Source organism: Ranitomeya imitator, chromosome 9 (genome assembly GCF_032444005.1).
Source record: "Ranitomeya imitator isolate aRanImi1 chromosome 9, aRanImi1.pri, whole genome shotgun sequence".
NCBI lineage: Eukaryota > Metazoa > Chordata > Amphibia > Anura > Dendrobatidae > Ranitomeya > Ranitomeya imitator.
In genome coordinates, this window is record NC_091290.1 from 37,186,707 (window position 1) to 37,207,608 (window position 20,902).

At 43.7% G+C, this 20,902-nt stretch overlaps 1 protein-coding gene across 1 annotated transcript in view; it reads left to right on the top strand.

Annotated features, from left to right (window-relative positions):
* The first annotated feature begins 1,916 nt into the window (after positions 1-1,916).
* The window catches only part of LOC138649727 (vascular endothelial growth factor A-like), a 41,417-nt gene continuing 22,431 nt past the window's right edge, over positions 1,917-20,902 (top strand). Inside the window, exons 1-3 of the mRNA XM_069740370.1 lie at positions 1,917-2,228; positions 2,400-2,560; positions 14,752-14,791. Coding sequence (XP_069596471.1) covers positions 2,504-2,560; positions 14,752-14,791 — 97 coding nt within the window. The 5' untranslated portion in view covers positions 1,917-2,228; positions 2,400-2,503. The remainder of the gene's footprint in view (positions 2,229-2,399; positions 2,561-14,751; positions 14,792-20,902) is intronic.

Below are 20,902 nucleotides of genomic sequence, written 5' to 3' on the forward strand. Positions count from 1 at the left end.
GTAAGCAGAGTTACAATGCTTCCAACTTATTCTGCAATGCAAACTTTGCAATGCAATTCACTCTGGGGCAAAAGGCCCAAGAGGTTAAGGGGGCCACTACCACCTCCAAAGCAGATGGAATTATGCATCATAATGAACTATTGGACTGCAAAGGGCCCATATATCAGTCTTGCACAAGGGCTCTTTTCTGTCTGTGTCCACCGATGCATTCATTATGCTGTGATTGACAACTGATGGTGGAGCGCATCTGTGCAGAGCGAGCTGTCAATCAAGGGGCCGGGACTCACCCATAGTGATGGCCCAATCAGTGCAGAGCGAGCTGTCACCCATCCCTTGTAGATTGTGAGCCTTCGCGGGCAGGGTCCTCACTCCTCCTGTACCAGTTATGACTTGTATTGTTTAAGATTATTGTACTTGTTTTTATTATGTATACCCCTCCTTACATGTAAAGCGCCATGGAATAAATGGCGCTATAACAATAAATAATAATAATAGTGATGCCCCAATCAGTGCAGAATGAGCTGTCAATCAAGGTCCCGGGACTCACCCATAGTGATGCCCCAATCAGTGCAGAGCGAGCTGTAAATCAAGGTGCCGGGACTCACCCATAGTGATGCCCCAATCAGTGCAGAGCGAGCTGTCAATCAAGGTGCCGGGACTCACCCATAGTGATGCCCCAATCAGTGCAGAACGAGCTGTCAATCAAGGTGTCGGGACTCACCCATGGTGATGCCCCAATCAGTACAGAGCGAGCTGTCAATCAAGATGCCGGGACTCACCCATAGTGATGCCCCAATCAGTGCAGAACGAGCTGTCAATCAAGGTGTCGGGACTCACCCATGGTGATGCCCCAATCAGTACAGAGCGAGCTGTCAATCAAGATGCCGGGACTCACCCATAGTGATGCCTCAATAGGAGCAGAATGAGCTGTCAATCAAGGTCCCGGGACTCACCCATATTGATGCCCAAATCAGTGCAGAGCAAGTTGTCAATCAAGGTGCCGGGACTCACCCATAGTGATGCCCCAATCAGTGCCGAGTGAGCTGTAAATCAAGGTGCCGGGACTCACCCATAGTGATGCCCCAATCAGTGCAGAGCGAGCTGTCAATCAAGGTGCCGGGACTCACCCATAGTGATGCCCCAATCAGTGCAGAGCGAGCTGTCAATCAAGGTCCCGGGACTCACCCATAGTGATGCCCCAATCAGTGCAGAGCGAGCTGTCAATCAAGGTGCCGGGACTCACCCATAGTGATGCCCCAATCAGTGCAGAGCGAGCTGTCAATCAAGGTCCCGGGACTCACCCATAGTGATGCCCCAATCAGTACAGAGTGAGCTGTAAATCAAGGTGCCGGGACTCACCCATAGTGATGCCCCAATCAGTGCAGAGCGAGCTGTCAATCAAGGTGCCGGGACTCACCCATAGTGATGCCCCAATCAGTGCAGAGCGAGCTGTCAATCAAGGTCCCGGGACTCACCCATAGTGATGCCCCAATCAGTGCAGAGCGAGCTGTCAATCAAGGTGCCGGGACTCACCCATAGTGATGCCCCAATCAGTGCAGAGCGAGCTGTCAATCAAGGTCCCGGGACTCACCCATAGTGATGCCCCAATCAGTGCAGAGCGTCTACAGTCATTTTTTCCCAGTAGCCGCCCTTTCATCATTATAGTTGTACCCCATGTCTGCAGGTAAATAGCATTTTTTCGAGGTGACAGGTTCCCTTTAAAAAGTTAGTCAACTTTCTGTTCTGTACAGAGTGGAAGGTGTCAAAGGTGAACATTCACTGGAATACTGCGAGTGCATCAGTCAAAAAGTTGAGCGATTAACTTCCATAAGTCGTGCTGTAATCATTGCTGGAAAGCTTTGTGCAATACCGGTGTAATACTTGCACATTAGGAGTCGCCCTCCTTACACAGGGTCAGACTATTCCTGGGAGAGAGCGCACGCTCAGCTCGCCCCATGCACATCCCATCCACCTAAACTCCCTCTTGCTCCATCTGTGGATGTGACTTCTCCCTCTCCACTATCTGCCTATCTCTCTACCTTTGTGTGTGAAGAGTCAGGGTCTCACCACAAGTTGTATAGACAGCAGATCCAGCAAGAAGACAAGAGAGGATACAGACAAAGGGGAGGATACAGGGGGGAGAGACAAGAGGACAGAATGAGAGAAGCAGAAAAGGAAGGAGAGCGACTCAATCCATACACATTCTTCTATGACACCAGCAAATCCTGGTAATTGGGACTATTTTCTTTCGGGACGAGGAATGTTGTGTTTGCTTTGTGAGAGTTTACATAGGATGGGGGCGGCCGGACCCTTTGGAATAACTGTGTCCCGGTATATCGCAGCTTTTCTCATTGTTTTCTGTCCTTGTCCATCTCTTACCTTCCTTCTCTACTGAACAGACTGTGCATGTGAATGAATCTACTTGGAAAAGACCCTTTCTTACCGGGCAAAGTTCCTTGCAAGATTTTAGGATCGGCTTCTAAGGAGAAACCCATCAAGTGAAATGATTGACAACTCTTTCGTATGGCTGTTCGTCCTATTGCATTGCACCCTGACTCCGGTAAGTGTCAAAAATGATTAAATACACTGTATGAGAAAGAAAAAAGAAATCGTTATAAATATTTTGTCACAATTCATCATGTCAAAATGTGTTATCGGTGGCTTTTCGTGAAACTGACGATACTTCTGAGCTCAGAGGGTCGTCACGCGCGCAATGAAATTACAAAGTCAATCTTATATAATGCCGAGTATCCTGGATCTGCAGAGTCTGGGGTAATGACCTAATGTTACATTGTGTAGAGGATTTACATGCAATGTATCAAAAGAGTTTCCAAAAAAAAATAGGAAACTTTTCCCCCCTTTCGTTCATACAGTCCGGGTTAGTTTTTTTTTTTCCCAAAGTCACAGAGGTTTATTTGCTTAACCTCGAAAAGTTACCCAATCCGATAACCTAACAAATAAAGTATAATAATTACAATATCGTTCATCCCGGACGTTATTACGTTCTGCTTTCCTTATAAGAGAAAATTCTATTCTGCAAAATGGGAGTGGGGCTTGTGGCAACACACAAACCGAGAATAGTTACTTCTTTATAACAAAGAAACGTCAACAGTAAACAAGGAACAATATACATCAAATATTATATTATTGCACGTATATAAATTACAGACCAGACGAAGCATAAAAAACGATTAGAAGGGACCCGGTGATTGGTGCACTACTATGACCCGGGTGATAACGCAACCTGGCTGTACACCTTCTAACACACGTAATGAAAAGTATATTAACCCTTGTACTCCAGCCGGGTATCAGTACGCTGATAAAGCCTCACGTCAATCAATACATATAAGTGGAAAAACACCATCCCCAGAAGCCGACAAAGTAAAGATTCATCAATAGCATCAATATTCAGAAAGAGAGAGCAGAGACTGAAATCTTTAAAAAAGTATTAGCAACTCAATAGCAGTGATTACAAATAATTAATAAGTGTGTTAAATATACAGGAAACAATCTATAAATAGAGGTTGGTAGGGGGATGCGTTTCGCTGCCCACTGAGGCTTCCTCAGGGTTCCCACAGTTACTATTGTACTTCTTCCCTGAAATGCAAATCGCTGTGGAATACATTGACATTTTATAAATATTATTTTATGTTATGAACATTTCTGTCCAAATTCTGACCTGGTAAATGTATGTTTTGGAATGCAACACTAGTCACTAGACAATGGCTGGGAAATTTGCTTTTCACTAGTCCATGCCCCTTTAAACCCTAAGATGTACAGGTTGACAGCGTGAGACCCATCATCACTCCAAGGTTAGGGTCAGGCGAGCGTGGCTTCTCTCATCGGAGAGAATCATGTCAATTATGCGAATCACACGCTGATCAGAGTTTCTCTCAGATGAGGAGAAGATGGAGAAAAAAATATCTCCATCTTCTCCCGTCTGTCAGTCCATTCAAATGAGACTGCACTCAGGTGTCATCTGAGTGCAGTGTGATGTTTTCCTCAGACTCATTGACTTGCGTGGCATAGTGCAATCAGATTATTGGACCAAACTTGGACCTGCAGCGATTTGTTTCCTAGGACCGGCTTGGCCCGGGGATAAAAATTGGAAAGTGCGCGGCCCCATAGATTAATATTGGTACGAGTGCAATCTGATATTTTGTTGATTTGCACACGGACCAATAATACAGTTGTCTGCACAAAGTTAATTTCAGCCAAAAAACTCTACCTCCCATTGAACCAAGGGGGAAAAAGGTTTTTTTTGTAAATTAGAAGCTGAATAACTAACAAACCCATATAGTGGTCCCTTCCGCACAAGGGATTCTATGAAGAACCAGCTCTGCATGTCAGTACACTGGGTTACCTATTACAGATGAAGGTCAGAACAATCTGCCATTTAACTGTTTCACTTGTGCACAGAGTTAAGAAAACTTTTACTTTCAATCTGTTTTTCCTTCTTCTGTACCTTCTTAATCTTATCTTATCCCCATAAACTAAAGTGACAAAAAGCAAATTATGTTTTTCTAGAAAATCTGACTTTTCCCAGCTAACTTAATGGCAAAACAGCAGAGTCGTATTTGTCTAACATGAGAGATTCTGGAATATTGGAAAGCTAAGTAACAATTCATATACGCCCTAACTTCCATATTGGTTTAAAGATCATCCAATTAAAGGGATTGTCCCGCTATAGAATATTGATGACCTATCCCTAGGATAGATATCAGATTGGGGGAGGGGGGTCTGACACCTACCGATCTGCTGTTATTTGCTATGGTGACAGTCAGATGTGTATACGTAACATAGCTGAACTGCACAGCTCCATACAATGTGTAGCAGCCCCTGCCGGGTGCTAAAGGACACGGCTTTGGAGAATAGGGTCAGATCTGCAGTACCCGCAGCAGCCACTATGCAATGTATGGCGCTGTGGTATCAGACCGACGCAGATCTGGCATTAATAATTTAGTCCTGGACCCCTTCCTTTATGAATGTAACTAAGAAACAACAATGGACCCCACAACAGACCCCACATGCCCCATCTGACTTATAATGAAGTCCAGAGGACTAAAGGAAACAAAATGCTGTAGGGTAGATTCTACTTGCCTCATATTAGACAAGAGACGTATGAATTGTCATCCCCAAATGTTACAACAAATTCAACATCACAACATGTAGTGGCAGAAAGCTTCATAGTGTCACAGCTCTTACAGTAAAGAACCCTCACCTATGATGGCATGGAAGCAGGCTCGGACTGGCCCATAGGGGAAGCAGGGAAATCCCCCGGTGGGCCCCTGTGCAGATCTGGACCCCAACTCCACTGTATGGGCAGTACTTGGCATAATTATTATTATTTATTGTTATAGCGCCATTTATTCCATGGCGCTTTACATGTGAGGAGGGGTATATAAACAAGTACAATAATCTTAAACAATACAAGTCACAACTGGTACAGGAGGAGAGAGGACAAGGGATGGGTGAGAATACAGTAGGTGAGGGTAGAGCTGGTCATGCAGTGGTTTGGTCGATCGGTGGTTACTGCAGGTTGTAGGCTTGTCGGAAGAGGTGCGTCTTCAGGTTCTTTTTGAAGGTTTCGATGGTAGGCGAGAGTCTGATGTGTTGTGGTAGAGGGTTCCAGAGTAGGGGGGATACGCGAGAGAAATCTTGTATACGATTGTGGGAAGAGGAGATAAGAGGGGAGTAGAGAAGGAGATCTTGTGAGGATCGGAGGTTGTAGGAAAGTACCGGGAGACGAGGTCACAGATGTATGGAGGAGACAGGTTGTGGATGGCTTTGTACGTCATTGTTAGGGTTTTGTACTGGAGTCTCTGGGTAATGGGGAGCCAGCGAAGGAATTGACAGAGGGGAGAGGCCGGGGAATAGCGGGGGGACAGGTGGATTAGTCGGGCAGCAGAGTTTAGAATAGATTGGAGGGGTGCGAGAGTGTTGGAGGGGAGGCCACAGAGCAGGAGGTTACAGTAGTCGAGGTGGGAGATGATGAGGGCATGGACTAGGGTTTTTGCAGATTCTTGGTTGAGGAATGAACGGATTCGTGAGATATTTTTGAGTTGAAGTCGGCAGGAAGTGGAAAGGGCTTGGATATGTGGTTTGAAGGAGAGATCAGTGTCAAGGATTACCCCGAGGCAGCGAGCTTGTGGGACTGGGGAGAGTGGGCAGCCATTTACTGTAATGGATAGGTTCGTTGGGGGGTCGCGTGAGATGGGGGAAAGATGATGAATTCTGTTTTGTCCATGTTAAGTTTCAGAAATCTAGCGGAGAAGGATGAAATAGTGGACAGACATTGAGGGATTCTGGTTAGTAGGGAGGTGATATCTGGTCCAGAGATGTAGATCTGTGTGTCATCAGCATAGAGATGATACTGAAAGCCATGAGATTCTATGAGCTGTCCCAGGCCAAAGGTGTAAATGGAGAAGAGCAGGGGTCCTAGGACTGAACCTTAATTCACTTGATTCACTTTGTACAGAAAAAAGCAGCATCTCATTCATTAACCAAACTACCCAGTGTATTATTATATAGAGATATAGGTAAATGTGAGATCGAGGGTAGTGTAATATATGAATGCAGATGAATAGTGGGCCCCCAAAGTCAGTGTTACTGGTGGGCCCTTGTCACCCCAGTCCGACACTGTATGGGAGATGTAGTGGATGCCCCCGTGTTATAGTCCTGCATATAAAAAATAAACATTAGACAGATGTGTTTATATAGAGGGTTATCAGTGGATTTAAGGTGCAGAACCGCCAAAAACTGGGTGCAAATATGGCTGAAGTGTGCTATATTCAGCATGGAGCCGGGTATTGAATATTTATCCCAAACGTGAGATGTTGGCAGGTCTGACAGATACTTATAGAAAAGCTGTAATTATGTGATGACGGCTCCGGATCATTACAGTAATTGCTCTGTATATCCCGGAGGTAGGGGCCGGCGGGATGGGACGTGATGAGCCCGCGGACGGCAGAACGTTACATCTTATTGGAATCTCACCGCGACTTCGGGGTGTGATGTCACAGTGATGTCACAGGCGGGCACCATGTGAAATCGCTGCCGCGGTCTGCTGGTAGCGCGGGCTGTGTGCAGACACTGGGTGCCATGTGGAGAAGCCGCTTCTGCAGACAGACTGGCTACTGCCATCAGATTCTATCTAATAGGGGGAAAGGGCTCCGCTGTTTATGGAGGAAAGGGCAGAAGAGGGAGGATGGGGGAAGGGGTGAAGAGCACTGTGCAAACTGATGGAAGAAGGAAAAACACAGCTAATGTGCAATATGTGTGATGTCTGCTGTGTGATATGTGTGATGTCTGCTGTGTAATATGTGTGATGTCTGCTGTGTAATATGTGTGATGTCTGCTGTGTAATATGTGTGATGTCTGCTGTGTAATATGTGTGATGGCTACACTGTGTGATGTGTGATGTCTGCTGTGTAATATTTGTGATGTCTGCTGTGTAATATGTGTGATGTCTGCACTGTGTGATGTGTGATGTCTGCTGTGTAATATGTGTGATGTCTGCTGTGTAATATGTGTGATGGCTACACTGTGTGATGTGTGATGTCTGCTGTGTAATATTTGTGATGTCTGCTGTGTAATATGTGTGATGTCTGCTGTGTAATATGTGTGATGTCTGCTGTGTAATATGTGTGATGTCTGCTGTGTAATATGTGTGATGGCTGCACTGTGCAATGTGTGATGGCTGCTGTGTAATATTTGTGATGGCTGCTATGTAATATGTGTGATGGCTGCACTGTGCAATGTGTGATGGCTGCTGTGTAATATTTGTGATGGCTGCTATGTAATATGTGTGATGGCTGCTGTGGAATATGTGTGATGGCTGCTGTGCACATGACCCGATCCCTTTCCACTTCATCCCAAACCTCACCACAGTCTTCATCCCAACCCTAACCCATCTCTTCAACCTATCACTAACAACTGGTGTTTTCCCCTCAAGCTTTAAACATGTCTCCATCACACCTATCCTCAAAAAGCCCTCTCTTGACCCATCCTCTGTATCTAGCTATCGCCCCATATCACTTCTCCCCTATGCCTCAAAATTACTGGAACAACACGTCCATCTTGAACTGTCCTCCCATCTCTCTTCTTGCTCCCTCTTTGACCGCTTACAATCTGGCTTCCGGTCACACCACTCCACTGAAACTGCCGTAACTAAGGTCACCAATGACCTATTAACCGCCAAGAGCAAGCGACACTACTCTGTCCTCCTCCTCCTGGACCTGTCCTCTGCCTTTGACACAGTGGACCATTCCCTATTATTACAGACCCTCTCATCCCTTGGCATCACAGACTTGGCCCTATCCTGGATCTCATCATACCTAACTGACCGTACATTCAGCGTCTCCCATTCACACACCACCTCCTCACCTCGCCCCCTATCTGTCGGAGTCCCACAAGGTTCAGTCCTTGGGTCCCTGCTCTTCTCCATTTACACCTTTGGCCTGGGACAGCTCATAGAATCTCACGGTTTTCAGTATCACCTCTATGCTGATGACACACAGATCTACATCTCTGGACCAGATATCACCACCCTACTAACCAGAATCCCTCAATGTCTGTCCACTATTTCATCCTTCTTCTCCGCTAGATTTCTGAAACTTAACATGGACAAAACAGAATTCATCATCTTTCCCCATCTCACGTGACCCCCCAACGAACCTATCCATTACAGTAAATGGCTGCCCACTCTCCCCAGTCCCACAAGCTCGCTGCCTCGGGGTAATCCTTGACGCTGATCTCTCCTTCACACCGCATATCAAAGCCCTTTGCACTTCCTGCCGACTTCAACTCATAAATATTTCACGAATCCGTTCATTCCTCAACCTAGAATCTGCAAAAACCCTAGTCCATGCCCTCATTATCTCTCGCATTGACTACTGCAACCTCCTGCTCTGTGGTCTCCCCTCTAAGGCCGGCGTCACACTAGCGAGTTTTACGGACATATGAGAGGTGCAGAAAATACGGATTGCACACGGTACAATTATTCTCTATGCCCCGGCTCCTATCTGCCGTATTTTACTAATCCGTATTATACGGTCTTCTACGGCCGTAGAAAATCGCAGCATGCTGCGTTTGTCACCGTATTGCGCAAAAAAAATCACCAATGAAAGTCTATGGGGGCAAGAAAAATACGGATTACAGACGGACCAACAGTGTGACTTGCGAGAAATATGCAGCGGTGTTCTAGCGAAAAGCCGGCAATTCAGTGCGGTGTACAGTAAAATCACACTGACAGGTTAGAATAGAATAGCTAAAATAAATGTCTACACATAGTATAGGGGTATATATATATATATATATATATATATATATATATATATATGTCAGTGAGACATATATATATATATTAATATTTCATACAGCGCTAGATAGCAGAAAAGCCGGTAACTCAATTGCCGGCTTTTCCTATCTCCTTCTCAAACCCGACATGATATGAGACATGATTACATACAGTAAACCATCTCATATCCCTTCTTTTATTACCTATTCCTCTTTAGTAATGTAAGAATTGTCTTGTTGTAAAATTCGGGGGCTCTAGCTATTAAATTAAAGGGTTAAATCGTGGAAAAAATTGGCGTGGGCTCCCGTGCAATTTTCTCCGCCAGAGTGGGAAAGCCAGTGACTGAGGGCAGATATTAATAGCCTGGAGAGGGTCCACGGTTATTGGCCCCCCCTGGCTAAAAACGTCTGCCCCCAGCCACCCCAGAAAAGGCACATCTGGAAGATGCACCTATTCTGGCACTTGGCCTCTCTCTTCCCTCTCCTGTGTAGCTGTGGGATATGGGGTAATGAAGGGTTAATGTCACCTTGCTATTGTAAAGTGACATTAATCCAGATTAATAATGGAGAGGCGTCAATTGTGACACCTCTCCATTATTAATCCAATAGTACGAAATGGTTAATAAAACACACACACATTATTACAAAGTATTTTAATGAAATAAAGACACAGGGTGTTTTAATATTTTATTATACTGGTAATCCACCTGAAGACCCTTGTCACCTGAAACAAAGTAAAAAAAAAAAACAACAACAATATTCCATACCTTCCGTCGTTCAGTCATGTCCCACGCTGTAAATCCATCTGAAGGGGTAAAATCATTTTACACCCAGGAGCTCTGCTAATGCAGCTGTGCTCCTGACTGTAAAACTTGGTGAATGAATGGAATGCAGGGGAATGACCTGTAGTTACCTCGAGTCGCAGTGATGCGCCCTCTGCTGGATGTCCTCATATGAACTCGAGCCTAGGAACTTTTCTGAATATTTTCCCAGGCTCAAGTTCATATGTGCTGTGGTGCCATAGCATGTAAATATAAAATATGAAAATTGAATTGCATTAGAAATATGAAAAATTGAGAAAGCTTAGCACATAAATTGGCCAATTCATGTGTACCTGTAAGCCACGTTAAGGCGATTCTCGTTTCCAGGACCTAAACAATGCCTTTCCTCTCTTAGAATATAGTCTTCATCTGTATGGGAACTTAATATGAATCCTCTCTTAGACTAAAATCTCTCTGTGGAGGGGTAGTGGTCCTGCTGTGATTAAAAACACCTGTGGCTAAAAGGTGGAGTGCTCAGTCAGAAGGCATTGTTAGGTCCTGGAAATGAGAAACACCTTAACGTGGCTTCCAGGTACACATGAATTGGCCAATTTATGCACTAAGCTTTCTCAATTTTTCATATTTCTAATGCAGTAATGCAATTCAATTTTCATATTTCATATTGGCATGCTATGGTGCTACAGTGTGCTGCCTTTTTGTTTCAGAGTATATGAGTTGGTGACTCTAGGTTCAGCACCTGTTCACACTTAGTTTATGTTTGGATGTGACGGTCAGTTTTTTGAAATTTATATTAATTAGCCTTCTGACTGAGCGCTCCTCCTTTTAGCCACAGGTTTTTTTAATTACAGCAGGACCACTACCCCTCCACAGACATATAGATTTCAGTCTAAGCGAGGATTCACATTAGGTTCCCATACAGATGAAGACTTTAGTCTAAGAGAGGATTGGCATTAGGTTAGGTCCTGGAAACGAGAATCAATTTATGTGCTAAGCTTTCTCAATTTTTCATATTTCTAATGCAGTAATGCAATTCAATTTTCATATTTCATATTTGCATGCTATGGCGCTACAGAGTGCTGCATTTTTTGTCTGCTGTGTAATATGTGTAATGTCTGCTGTGCAATATGTGTGATGGCTGGAATGTGTCATATGTATGATGGCTGCATTGTATAATGTGTGATGGCTGTATTGTGTAATATTTAAACTGTAAAGCGCTGCGGAATATGTTGGTGCTATATAAAGATTATTATTATATGTACATTGTGTGTTATGTGTGATTAGTACATTGCGTGTTATGTGTGTGAGTAAATTGTGTGTTATGCGTGATGAGTATATTGTGTGTTATGTGTGATGGGTGAAATACGTGAAATACGTGTTATGTGTGATTAGTATATAGTGCGTTGTGTGATGAGTATGTTGTGAGTTATGTGTGATGAGTGTATTGTGTGTTATGTGTGATGCGTATATAGTGTGTAATGTGTGATGAGTACATTGCGTGTTATGTGTGATGAGTATATTGTGTGTTGTGTGATGAGTATATTGTGTGTTGTGTGATGAGTACATTGTGTGCTATTTTGTGATGAGTACATTGCGTGTTATGCGTGATGGGTGCAATATGTGTTATGTGTGATTAGTACATTGTGTGTTGTGTGATGAGTGCATAGTGTGTTATGTGTGATGAGTATATTGTGTGTTGTGTGATGAGTGCATTGCGTTTTATGTGTGATGAGTATATTGTGTTGTGTGTGATGAGTATATAGTGTATTATGTGATGAGTACAGTGGGGCAAAAAAGTATTTAGTCAGTTAGCAATAGTGCAAGTTCCACCACTTAAAAAGATGAGAGGCGTCTGTAATTTACATCATAGGTAGACCTCAACTATGGGAGACAAACTGAGAAAAAAAAATCCAGAAAATCACATTGTCTGTTTTTTTTAACATTTTATTTGCATATTATGGTGGAAAATAAGTATTTGGTCAGAAACAAAATTTCATCTCAATACTTTGTAATATATCCTTTGTTGGCAATGACAGAGGTCAAACGTTTTCTGTAAGTCTTCACAAGGTTGCCACACACTGTTGTTGGTATGTTGGCCCATTCCTCCATGCAGATCTCCTCTAGAGCAGTGATGTTTTTGGCTTTTCGCTTGGCAACACGGACTTTCAACTCCCTCCAAAGGTTTTCTATAGGGTTGAGATCTGGAGACTGGCTAGGCCACTCTAGGACCTTGAAATGCTTCTTACGAAGCCACTCCTTCGTTGCCCTGGCGGTGTGCTTTGGATCATTGTCATGTTGAAAGACCCAGCCACGTTTCATCTTCAATGCCCTTGCTGATGGAAGGAGGTTTGCACTCAAAATCTCACGATACATGGCCCCATTCATTCTTTCATGTACCCGGATCAGTCGTGCTGGCCCCTTTGCAGAGAAACAGCCCCAAAGCATGATGTTTCCACCACCATGCTTTACAGTAGGTATGGTGTTTGATGGATGCAACTCAGTATTCTTTTTCCTCCAAACACGACAAGTTGCGTTTCTACCAAACAGTTCCAGTTTGGTTTCATCAGGCCATAGGACATTCTCCCAAAACTCCTCTGGATCATCCAAATGCTCTCTAGCAAACTTCAGACGGGCCCGGACATGTACTGGCTTAAGCAGTGGGACACGCCTGGCACTGCAGGATCTGAGTCCATGGTGGCGTAGTGTGTTACTTATGGTAGGCCTTGTTACATTGGTTCCAGCTCTCTGCAGGTCATTCACTAGGTCCCCCCGTGTGGTTCTGGGATTTTTGCTCACCGTTCTTGTGATCATTCTGACCCCACGGGGTGGGATTTTGCATGGAGCCCCAGATCGAGGGAGATTATCAGTGGTCTTGTATGTCTTCCATTTTCTAATTATTGCTCCCACTGTTGATTTCTTCACTCCAAGCTGGTTGGCTATTGCAGATTCAGTCTTCCCAGCCTGGTGCAGGGCTACAATTTTGTTTCTGGTGTCCTTTGACAGCTCTTTGGTCTTCACCATAGTGGAGTTTGGAGTCAGACTGTTTGAGGGTGTGCACAGGTGTCTTTTTATACTGATAACAAGTTTAAACAGGTGCCATTACTACAGGTAACGAGTGGAGGAAAGAGGAGACTCTTAAAGAAGAAGTTACAGGTCTGTGAGAGCCAGAAATCTTGATTGTTTGATTCTGACCAAATACTTATTTTCCACCATAATATGCAAATAAAATGTTAAAAAAACAGACAATGTGATTTTCTGGATTTTTTTTCTCAGTTTGTCTCCCATAGTTGAGGTCTACCTATGATGTAAATTACAGACGCCTCTCATCTTTTTAAGTGGTGGAACTTGCACTATTGCTGACTGACTAAATACTTTTTTGCCCCACTGTATATTGTGTTATGTGTGATGAGTATATAGTGTGTTATGTGATGAGTATATTGTGTTATGTGTGATGAGCACATAGTGTGTTATGTGTGATGAGTACATTGTGTGTCATGTGTGATGAGTATATAGTGTGTTATGTGATGAGTACATTGTGTGCTATTTTGTGATGAGTACATTGCGTGTTATGCGTGATGGGTGCAATATGTGTTATGTGTGATTAGTACATTGTGTGTTGTGTGATGAGTGCATAGTGTGTTATGTGTGATGAGTATATTGTGTGTTGTGTGATGAGTGCATTGCGTTTTATGTGTGATGAGTATATTGTGTTGTGTGTGATGAGTATATAGTGTGTTATGTGATGAGTATATTGTGTTATGTGTGATGAGTGCATTGTGTGTTATGTGTGATGAGTGTATTGTGTGTTATGTGTGATGGGTGCATTGTGTGTTATGTGTGATGAGTATATTGTGTTATGTGTGATGAGTATATTGTGTTATGTGTGATGAGTATATTGTGTTGTGTGATGAGTATATTGTGTTATGTGTGATGAGTGTATTGTGTGTTATGTGTGATGAGTGTATTGTGTGTTATGTGTGATGAGTGCATTGTGTGTTATGTGTGATGAGTGCATTGTGTGTTATGTGTGATGAGTATATTGTGTTTTATGTGTGATGAGCATATTGTGCATATCTGTGGTTAGTGAATTATGTATTATGTGTGATATGTTGAGTTGAGCAAAAAGATGCGAGCCGTCCTGGATCTGCATCCAGTCCTGTCCTCCATGGCACCTGAACCAAGGAAGTGTTCACTTCTGCAACTGGCATCCTTGAATATTGGGCATTTACCAGACTCTGGCGCGAGGCCCAATCACTGTGCCCCACGTGACACCGGAGACACCCAGGATGCCGGGCGAGGGTGCTGGCGGCAGGAGTGATGATTGCTGGCTGCTATAGAGGCATAAGGCAGCACAAATTTTGTTGCTCCACTCAAGTGATATGTGATAAGCGCATCTTTTTTATTTTACTTACCGTATATAGCGGCGCTTTACAGACATCGGTACCACTGTCCCCATTGGGGTTCACTATCTACATTCACTATCAGTATAGTTTTTTGGAGTGTGGGAGGAAACTGGAGAACCCGGAGGAAACCCACGGAAACACATGCAGAACTGAGCTACGTGAAGCCCTGTATTATGTGTGATGAGTGCATTGTGGCTAATAAAACACACACATTCTTTTTACTTCTATTTTTTTTTTACTTCTACTTAAACCATATTTTCTTCTGTTTTCAGCTTTCACTATCTCAGACTCCACAGACCCAGAAAATAGAAGGTACCACTCGCATGTTATTTGTTCTATACTTTTACCGCAACTCGCCCTAAACCTGCCGTGTGTGTATGCTGCTCTCAGATGGCTGTAATTAGACCCTTATAGTGATCTATGGGGGATACATATATACGTATTCGCCAATAAGTACCAATCACACAATGAGACCAGAGAATAAAGTCTTTACTTAGCACAAAGATCAATAAAGAAAAACAGACAAGATGAAGGACTGCTAATAATAAAAACATGATTTTTATTTAACCCCTTCACAACACAGCCCTTTTTCGTTTTTGTGTTTTCATTTTTCTCTCCCCTCCTTCCCAGAGCCATAACTTTTTTTATTTTTCCATCAATATGGCCATGTGAGGGCTTATTTTTTGCGGGACAAGTTGTAATTTTGAACAACACCATTGGTCTTATCATGTCTTGTACTAGAAAACGGGAAAAAAATTCCAAGTGTTGTGAAATTGCCAAAAAAGTGCAATCCCACACTTGTTTTTTTTTTTTTGGCTTTTTTGCTAGGTTCACTAAATGCTAAAACTGACCTGTCCTTGTGATTCTCTAGGTCATTACGAGTTCATAGACACCTAACATGTCTAGGTTGTTTTTTATCTAAGTGGTGAAAAAAAATGCCAGACTTTGCTAAAAAAAAATATTGTGCCATTTTCTGATACCCGTAGCGTGAGGGTGGGGGCTTATTTTTTGCATTCCGAGCTGATGTTTTTAATGATACCACTTTTGTGCAGACATGTTCTTTTGATCACCTGTTATTGCATTTTAATGCAATGTCGCGGTGACCAAAAAAAGTAATTCTGGCGTTTCGAATTTTTTTCTCGCTATGCCGTGTTGCGATCAGTTTAATCTTTTTTTCATTGATAGATTGGGCGATTCGGAATGCGGCGATACCAAATAAGTGTATATTTGATTTTTTTGTTTTATTTTTGATGGGGCGAAAGGGGGGTGATTTAAACTTTTATATTTTTTTTAATTTTTTCATATTTTTTAAAACATTTTTTTTTTTTACTTTTGCCATGCTTCAATAGCCTCTATGGGAGGCTAGAAGCTGGCATAGCCTGATCGGCTCAGCTACGTAGCAGCGATCATTAGATCGCTCCTATGTAGTTTAATTACAGGCCTGCTATGAGCGCCGACCACAGGGTTGTGCTCACAGCAAGCCAGCATCAGTAACCATAGAGTTCTCAAGAAGACCTCTGGTTACTATGCCGACGCATCGCTGACCCCCGATCATGTGACGGGGGTCAGAGATGCGCTCATTTCTGGCTGCGCGGCCGGAAGTGGTAGTTAAATACTGCTGTCAGCGTTTGACAGTGGCATTTAACTAGTTAATAGCGGCAGGCGGATCGCGATTCCACCTGCCGCTATTGCGCGCACATGTCAGCTGTACAAAACAGCTGACATGTCACGACTTTGATGTGGGCTCAGCGCCGGAGCCCACATCAAAGGGGGAGACATGACATGCGCCGTACTAGTACGGGGCATGTCGTGAAGGGGTTAATGTAATCTCTCAGCAGGTTTTCCTATGTAATCTGAGAGCATCATAATGTAGGAAAAGAAAGTCTGATTCCAGGGATGTCTCACTTATTAGGCTATTGTTACACCTGGAGTTCACTGGAGCCCCTGATGGTGGAGACAGCCTGGGGTGCAGATCCCGGTACTGCTGCTGCTGACCCCAGGGGTTAGGTTATCTGACACGGACTAAGGCTATGTTCAGACACATCAGTCTAGGATACTGGATATGGGACTGGCTGTGCACAGATCATGGGACAATGTTCAGGAACTGGTCACACTGAGACCAGGGGACTTCAGGAACGGGACTGGCCGCACTGATAACAGGGGACTTCGGATTCAGGACTGGCTGCACCAGGACCAGGGGAAAACATTTAGGCACTGGCCTCACCAATACCAGAGGACTTTGAGAACAGGAATGGCCACATCGGGACCAGGGAACAACAATCAGTTACTGGCTGCTCCGGGGCCATGGGACAACGTCCAGGCACTGGCTGCACTGGGACCAAGGATTCTGGATCAGGACCATGGCCACAGCGGGACCAGGGAATCTCAAAACTGCACTAGTAGAGCACAGACTACTTAATGACTCAACTTGTTACTTGGCGACTCCCCAAGGGAGAGAGAGACATTTAGGCCGGGATCACACATGCGAGAAACACGTCCGTGTCTCGCATGTGAAATCCAAGCTCTGGCGCCGGCACTTGGGAGCGGAGCGTGCGGTGCCATAGCTCTGGAGTGCCGGCGCCAGAGCTTGGATTTCATATGCGAGACACGGACGTGTTTCTCGCATGTGTGATCCCGGCCTTATACAGGCTAAGGCTGCCGTCACACTATCAGTATTTGGTCAGTATTTTACATCAGTATTTGTAAGCCAAAACCAGGAGTGGAACAATTAGAGGAAAAGTATAATAAAAACATATGCACCACTTCTGCATTTATCACCCACTCCTGGTTTTGGCTTACAAATACTGATGTAAAATATTGACCAAATACTACTAGTGTGACGGCTGCCTAAGGCCGGCGTCACACTACCGTGTTTTACGGACGGAAGAGAGGTGCTGAAAATACGGATTGCATACGGTACAATGCTTCTCTATGCCCCAGCTCCTATCAGCCGTATTTTACTGATCCGTATTATACGGTCTTCTACGGCTGTAGAAAATCGCAGCATGCTGCATTTGTCACCGTATTGCGCAAAAAATACGCCAATGAAAGTTTATGTGGGCCAGAAAAATACGGATTACACACGGACCAGCAGTGTGACTTACGAGAAATACGCAGCGGTGTTAGAGAGAAAAGCCGGCAATTCAGTGCGGTATACAGTAAAATCACACTGACAGGTTACAATAGAATAGGTAGAATAAATGTGGACACATAGAATAGGTATATATATATATATATATATATATATATGTCAGTGAGACACATATATGTATATATATTATTATTTCATACAGCGCTAGATAGCTTAAAAGCCGGTAATTCAATTGCCGGCTTTTGCTATCTCCTTCCCAAACCCGACATGATATGAGACATGGTTTACATACAGTAAACCATCTCATATCCCCATTTTTTTTGCATATTCCACACTACTAATGTTAGTAGTGTGTATGTGCAAAATTTGGGCGCTCTAGCTATTAAATTAAAGGGTTCAATGGCGAAAAAATTGGCATGGGCTACCGCCCAATTTTCTCTGCCAGAGTAGTAAAGCCAGTGACTGAGGGCAGATATTAATAGCCTGGAGAGGGTCCACGGTTATTGGCCCCCCCTGGCTAAAAACATCTGCCCCCAGCCACCCCAGAAAAGGCACATCTGGAAGATGTGCCTATTCTGGCACTTGGCCACTCTCTTCCCATTCCCGTGTAGCAGTGGGATATGGGGTAATGAAGGGTTAATGTCACCTTGCTATTGTAAGGTGACATTAAGCCAGATTAATAATGGAGAGGCGTCAATTATGACACCTATCCATTATTAATCCAATAGTCTTAAATGGTTACAAAAACACAAACACATTATTACAAAGTCTTTTAATTAAATAAAAACACAGGTTGTTGGAATATTTTATTATCCTGGTAATCCACCTGAAGACCTTCGCTCTGTAACAAAGGAAAAATAAAAAAACAACAGTATCTCATACCTTCTGATGATCTGTCACGTCCCACAATGTAAATTCATCTGAAGGGGTTAAAAAATTTTACAGGCAGGAGCTCTGCTAATGCAGCTGTGCTCCTGGCTGTAAAACCCCGGGGAATGAATGTAAAGTAGGTCAATGACCTGTAGTTACCTTCAGTCGTGGTGATGCGCCCTCTGCTGGTTGTCCTCATATGAACTCGAGCCTGGGAACTTTTCTGATTTTTTTTCCCATGCTCGAAGGACATCCAGCAGAGGGCGCATCACCGCGAATGAAGGTAACTACAGGTCATTGACCTACTTTACATTCATTCGCTGGGGTTTTACAGCCAGGAGCACAGTTGCATTATAGCAGAGCTCATGCCTGTAAAAAATGTTAACCCCTTCAGATGGATTTACATCGTGGGACGTGACAGATCATCGGAAGGTATGAGATATTGTTGTTTTTTTATTTTTCCTTTGTTACAGAGCGAGGGTCTTCAGGTGGATTACCAGGATAATAAAATATTCCAAAAACCTGTGTTTTTATTTAATTAAAAGACTTTGTACTAATGTGTTTGTGTTTTTTTTAACCATTTCAGACTATTGGATTAATAATGGATAGGTGTCATAATTGACGCCTCTCCATTATTAATCTGGCTTAATGTCACCCTACAATAGCAAGGTGGCATTAACCCTTCATTACCCCATATCCCACCACTACACAGGAATGCGAAGAGAGTGGCCAAGTGGCAGAATAGGCGCATCTTCCAGATGTGCCTTTTCAGGGGTGGCTGGGGGCAGATGTTTTTAGCCGGGCGGTGGGGGGGGGGCAATAACCGTGGACCCTCTCCAGGCTATTAATATCTGCCCTCAGTCACTGGCTTTACTACTCTGGTGGAGAAAATTGCGCGGGAGCCCACACCAATTTTTTTCCGCCATTTAACCCTTTATTTTAATAGCTACAGTGCCCAAATTTTGCACATACACACTACTAACATTAGTGGTGTGGAATATGCAAAAAAAATGGGGATATGAGATGGTTTACTGTATGTGAACCATGTCTCATCATGTCGGGTTTGGGAAGGAGATAGCAAAAGCCGGTAATTGAATTACTGGCTTTAAAGTTATCTCGCGCTGGATGAAATATTAATATATATACATATATGTGTCTACTGACATATATATATATATAGAGACAGTATATATGTTGTTACGATTTTTTGACAACATGGATCCATTGTATGTCCGTATGTCGGTTTTGCAAGCCTGCGAGAAAATCTCGCAGTACGGATGCCATACGGATTACATACGGAGGATGCCATGTGCAAAATACACTGACACACCCTGCCTACGGAGGAGCTACGGACCACTATTTTGGGGACTTTTCTGCGTATTACGGCCGTAAATTACGGACCGTAGTTTTATACGCTGAGTGTGACGCCGGCCTAACTCTGAGCAATTGGCTGGGAGCCGTCTTGCAGGTGTACTAATTATACTAAATGCTTCTCAGCAACAAGCTGAGAGCATTTACGCTGCCCCTTTGCGAACAGGAGAGTAAGCACACATTCGCACTAGGTGCGCCACTGGGAACTGCGGCATGCACTTCAGGAAGAGGTATGAGCACATCGGGAAACAAAGCGGTGGGCAGAGAGTAAGCCCTGCATAGAGAGAGAAGGGGACACAATGCAGGGGCACCAGCCACTGCGCTACAGCTATGTGATGTAGTTTCAATACTATGATTGTTTTATCACCAGGAGATTATCACTGCAACACTAACCACACAGCGACGCTGCAGCGATCGGCATCGTTGTCTAGATCGCTGCAGCGTCGCTAAATGTGACGGTACCTTAAGTCTCACATGCAGGCTAGTCCAGTTAATCTGTGTGATGCAGGGATGCTGCATCATCAGACTCATTCCCATAGTCCACCACAGGCATAATAAGGCGGTATGAGTAGATCAAGAATGGAATGTGGCTGATCAAAGAAGAGGCTGGAATCCCCAAGCCTCCAAAAGGAAATTTATAAAAGTTGGCAAGTATAAGGGTATGTGCACACGTTCAGGAATTTTTGCATTTTTTTGCGCGTTTTTCACGACAAAAACACTAAAAAACGCATACATTATGCATCCTATCATTTAGAATGCATTCCGCATTTTTTGTGCACATGTTGCGTTTTTTTTCCGCAGAAAAAACGCATTCCGGAAAAAGAAGCAACATGTTCATTATTTTTGCGGATTTTTTGCGGATTTCCCATTGTTTTGGAGTGTCTGGGAAAAAACGCATAAAATCCGCAAAAAAACCGCACAAAAAAACGTGCAAAATCCACGAAAAAAATGCATGCAGAATTCCTGCAGAAAACCTCAGGTTTATCTCAGGAAAATTCTGCATGCATTCCAGGCGTGTGCACATAACCTAATAATATGGATGTTAAAATGTCACCTTCTGAAAGTGGCCGAACACATTTCTTCAAAACTAA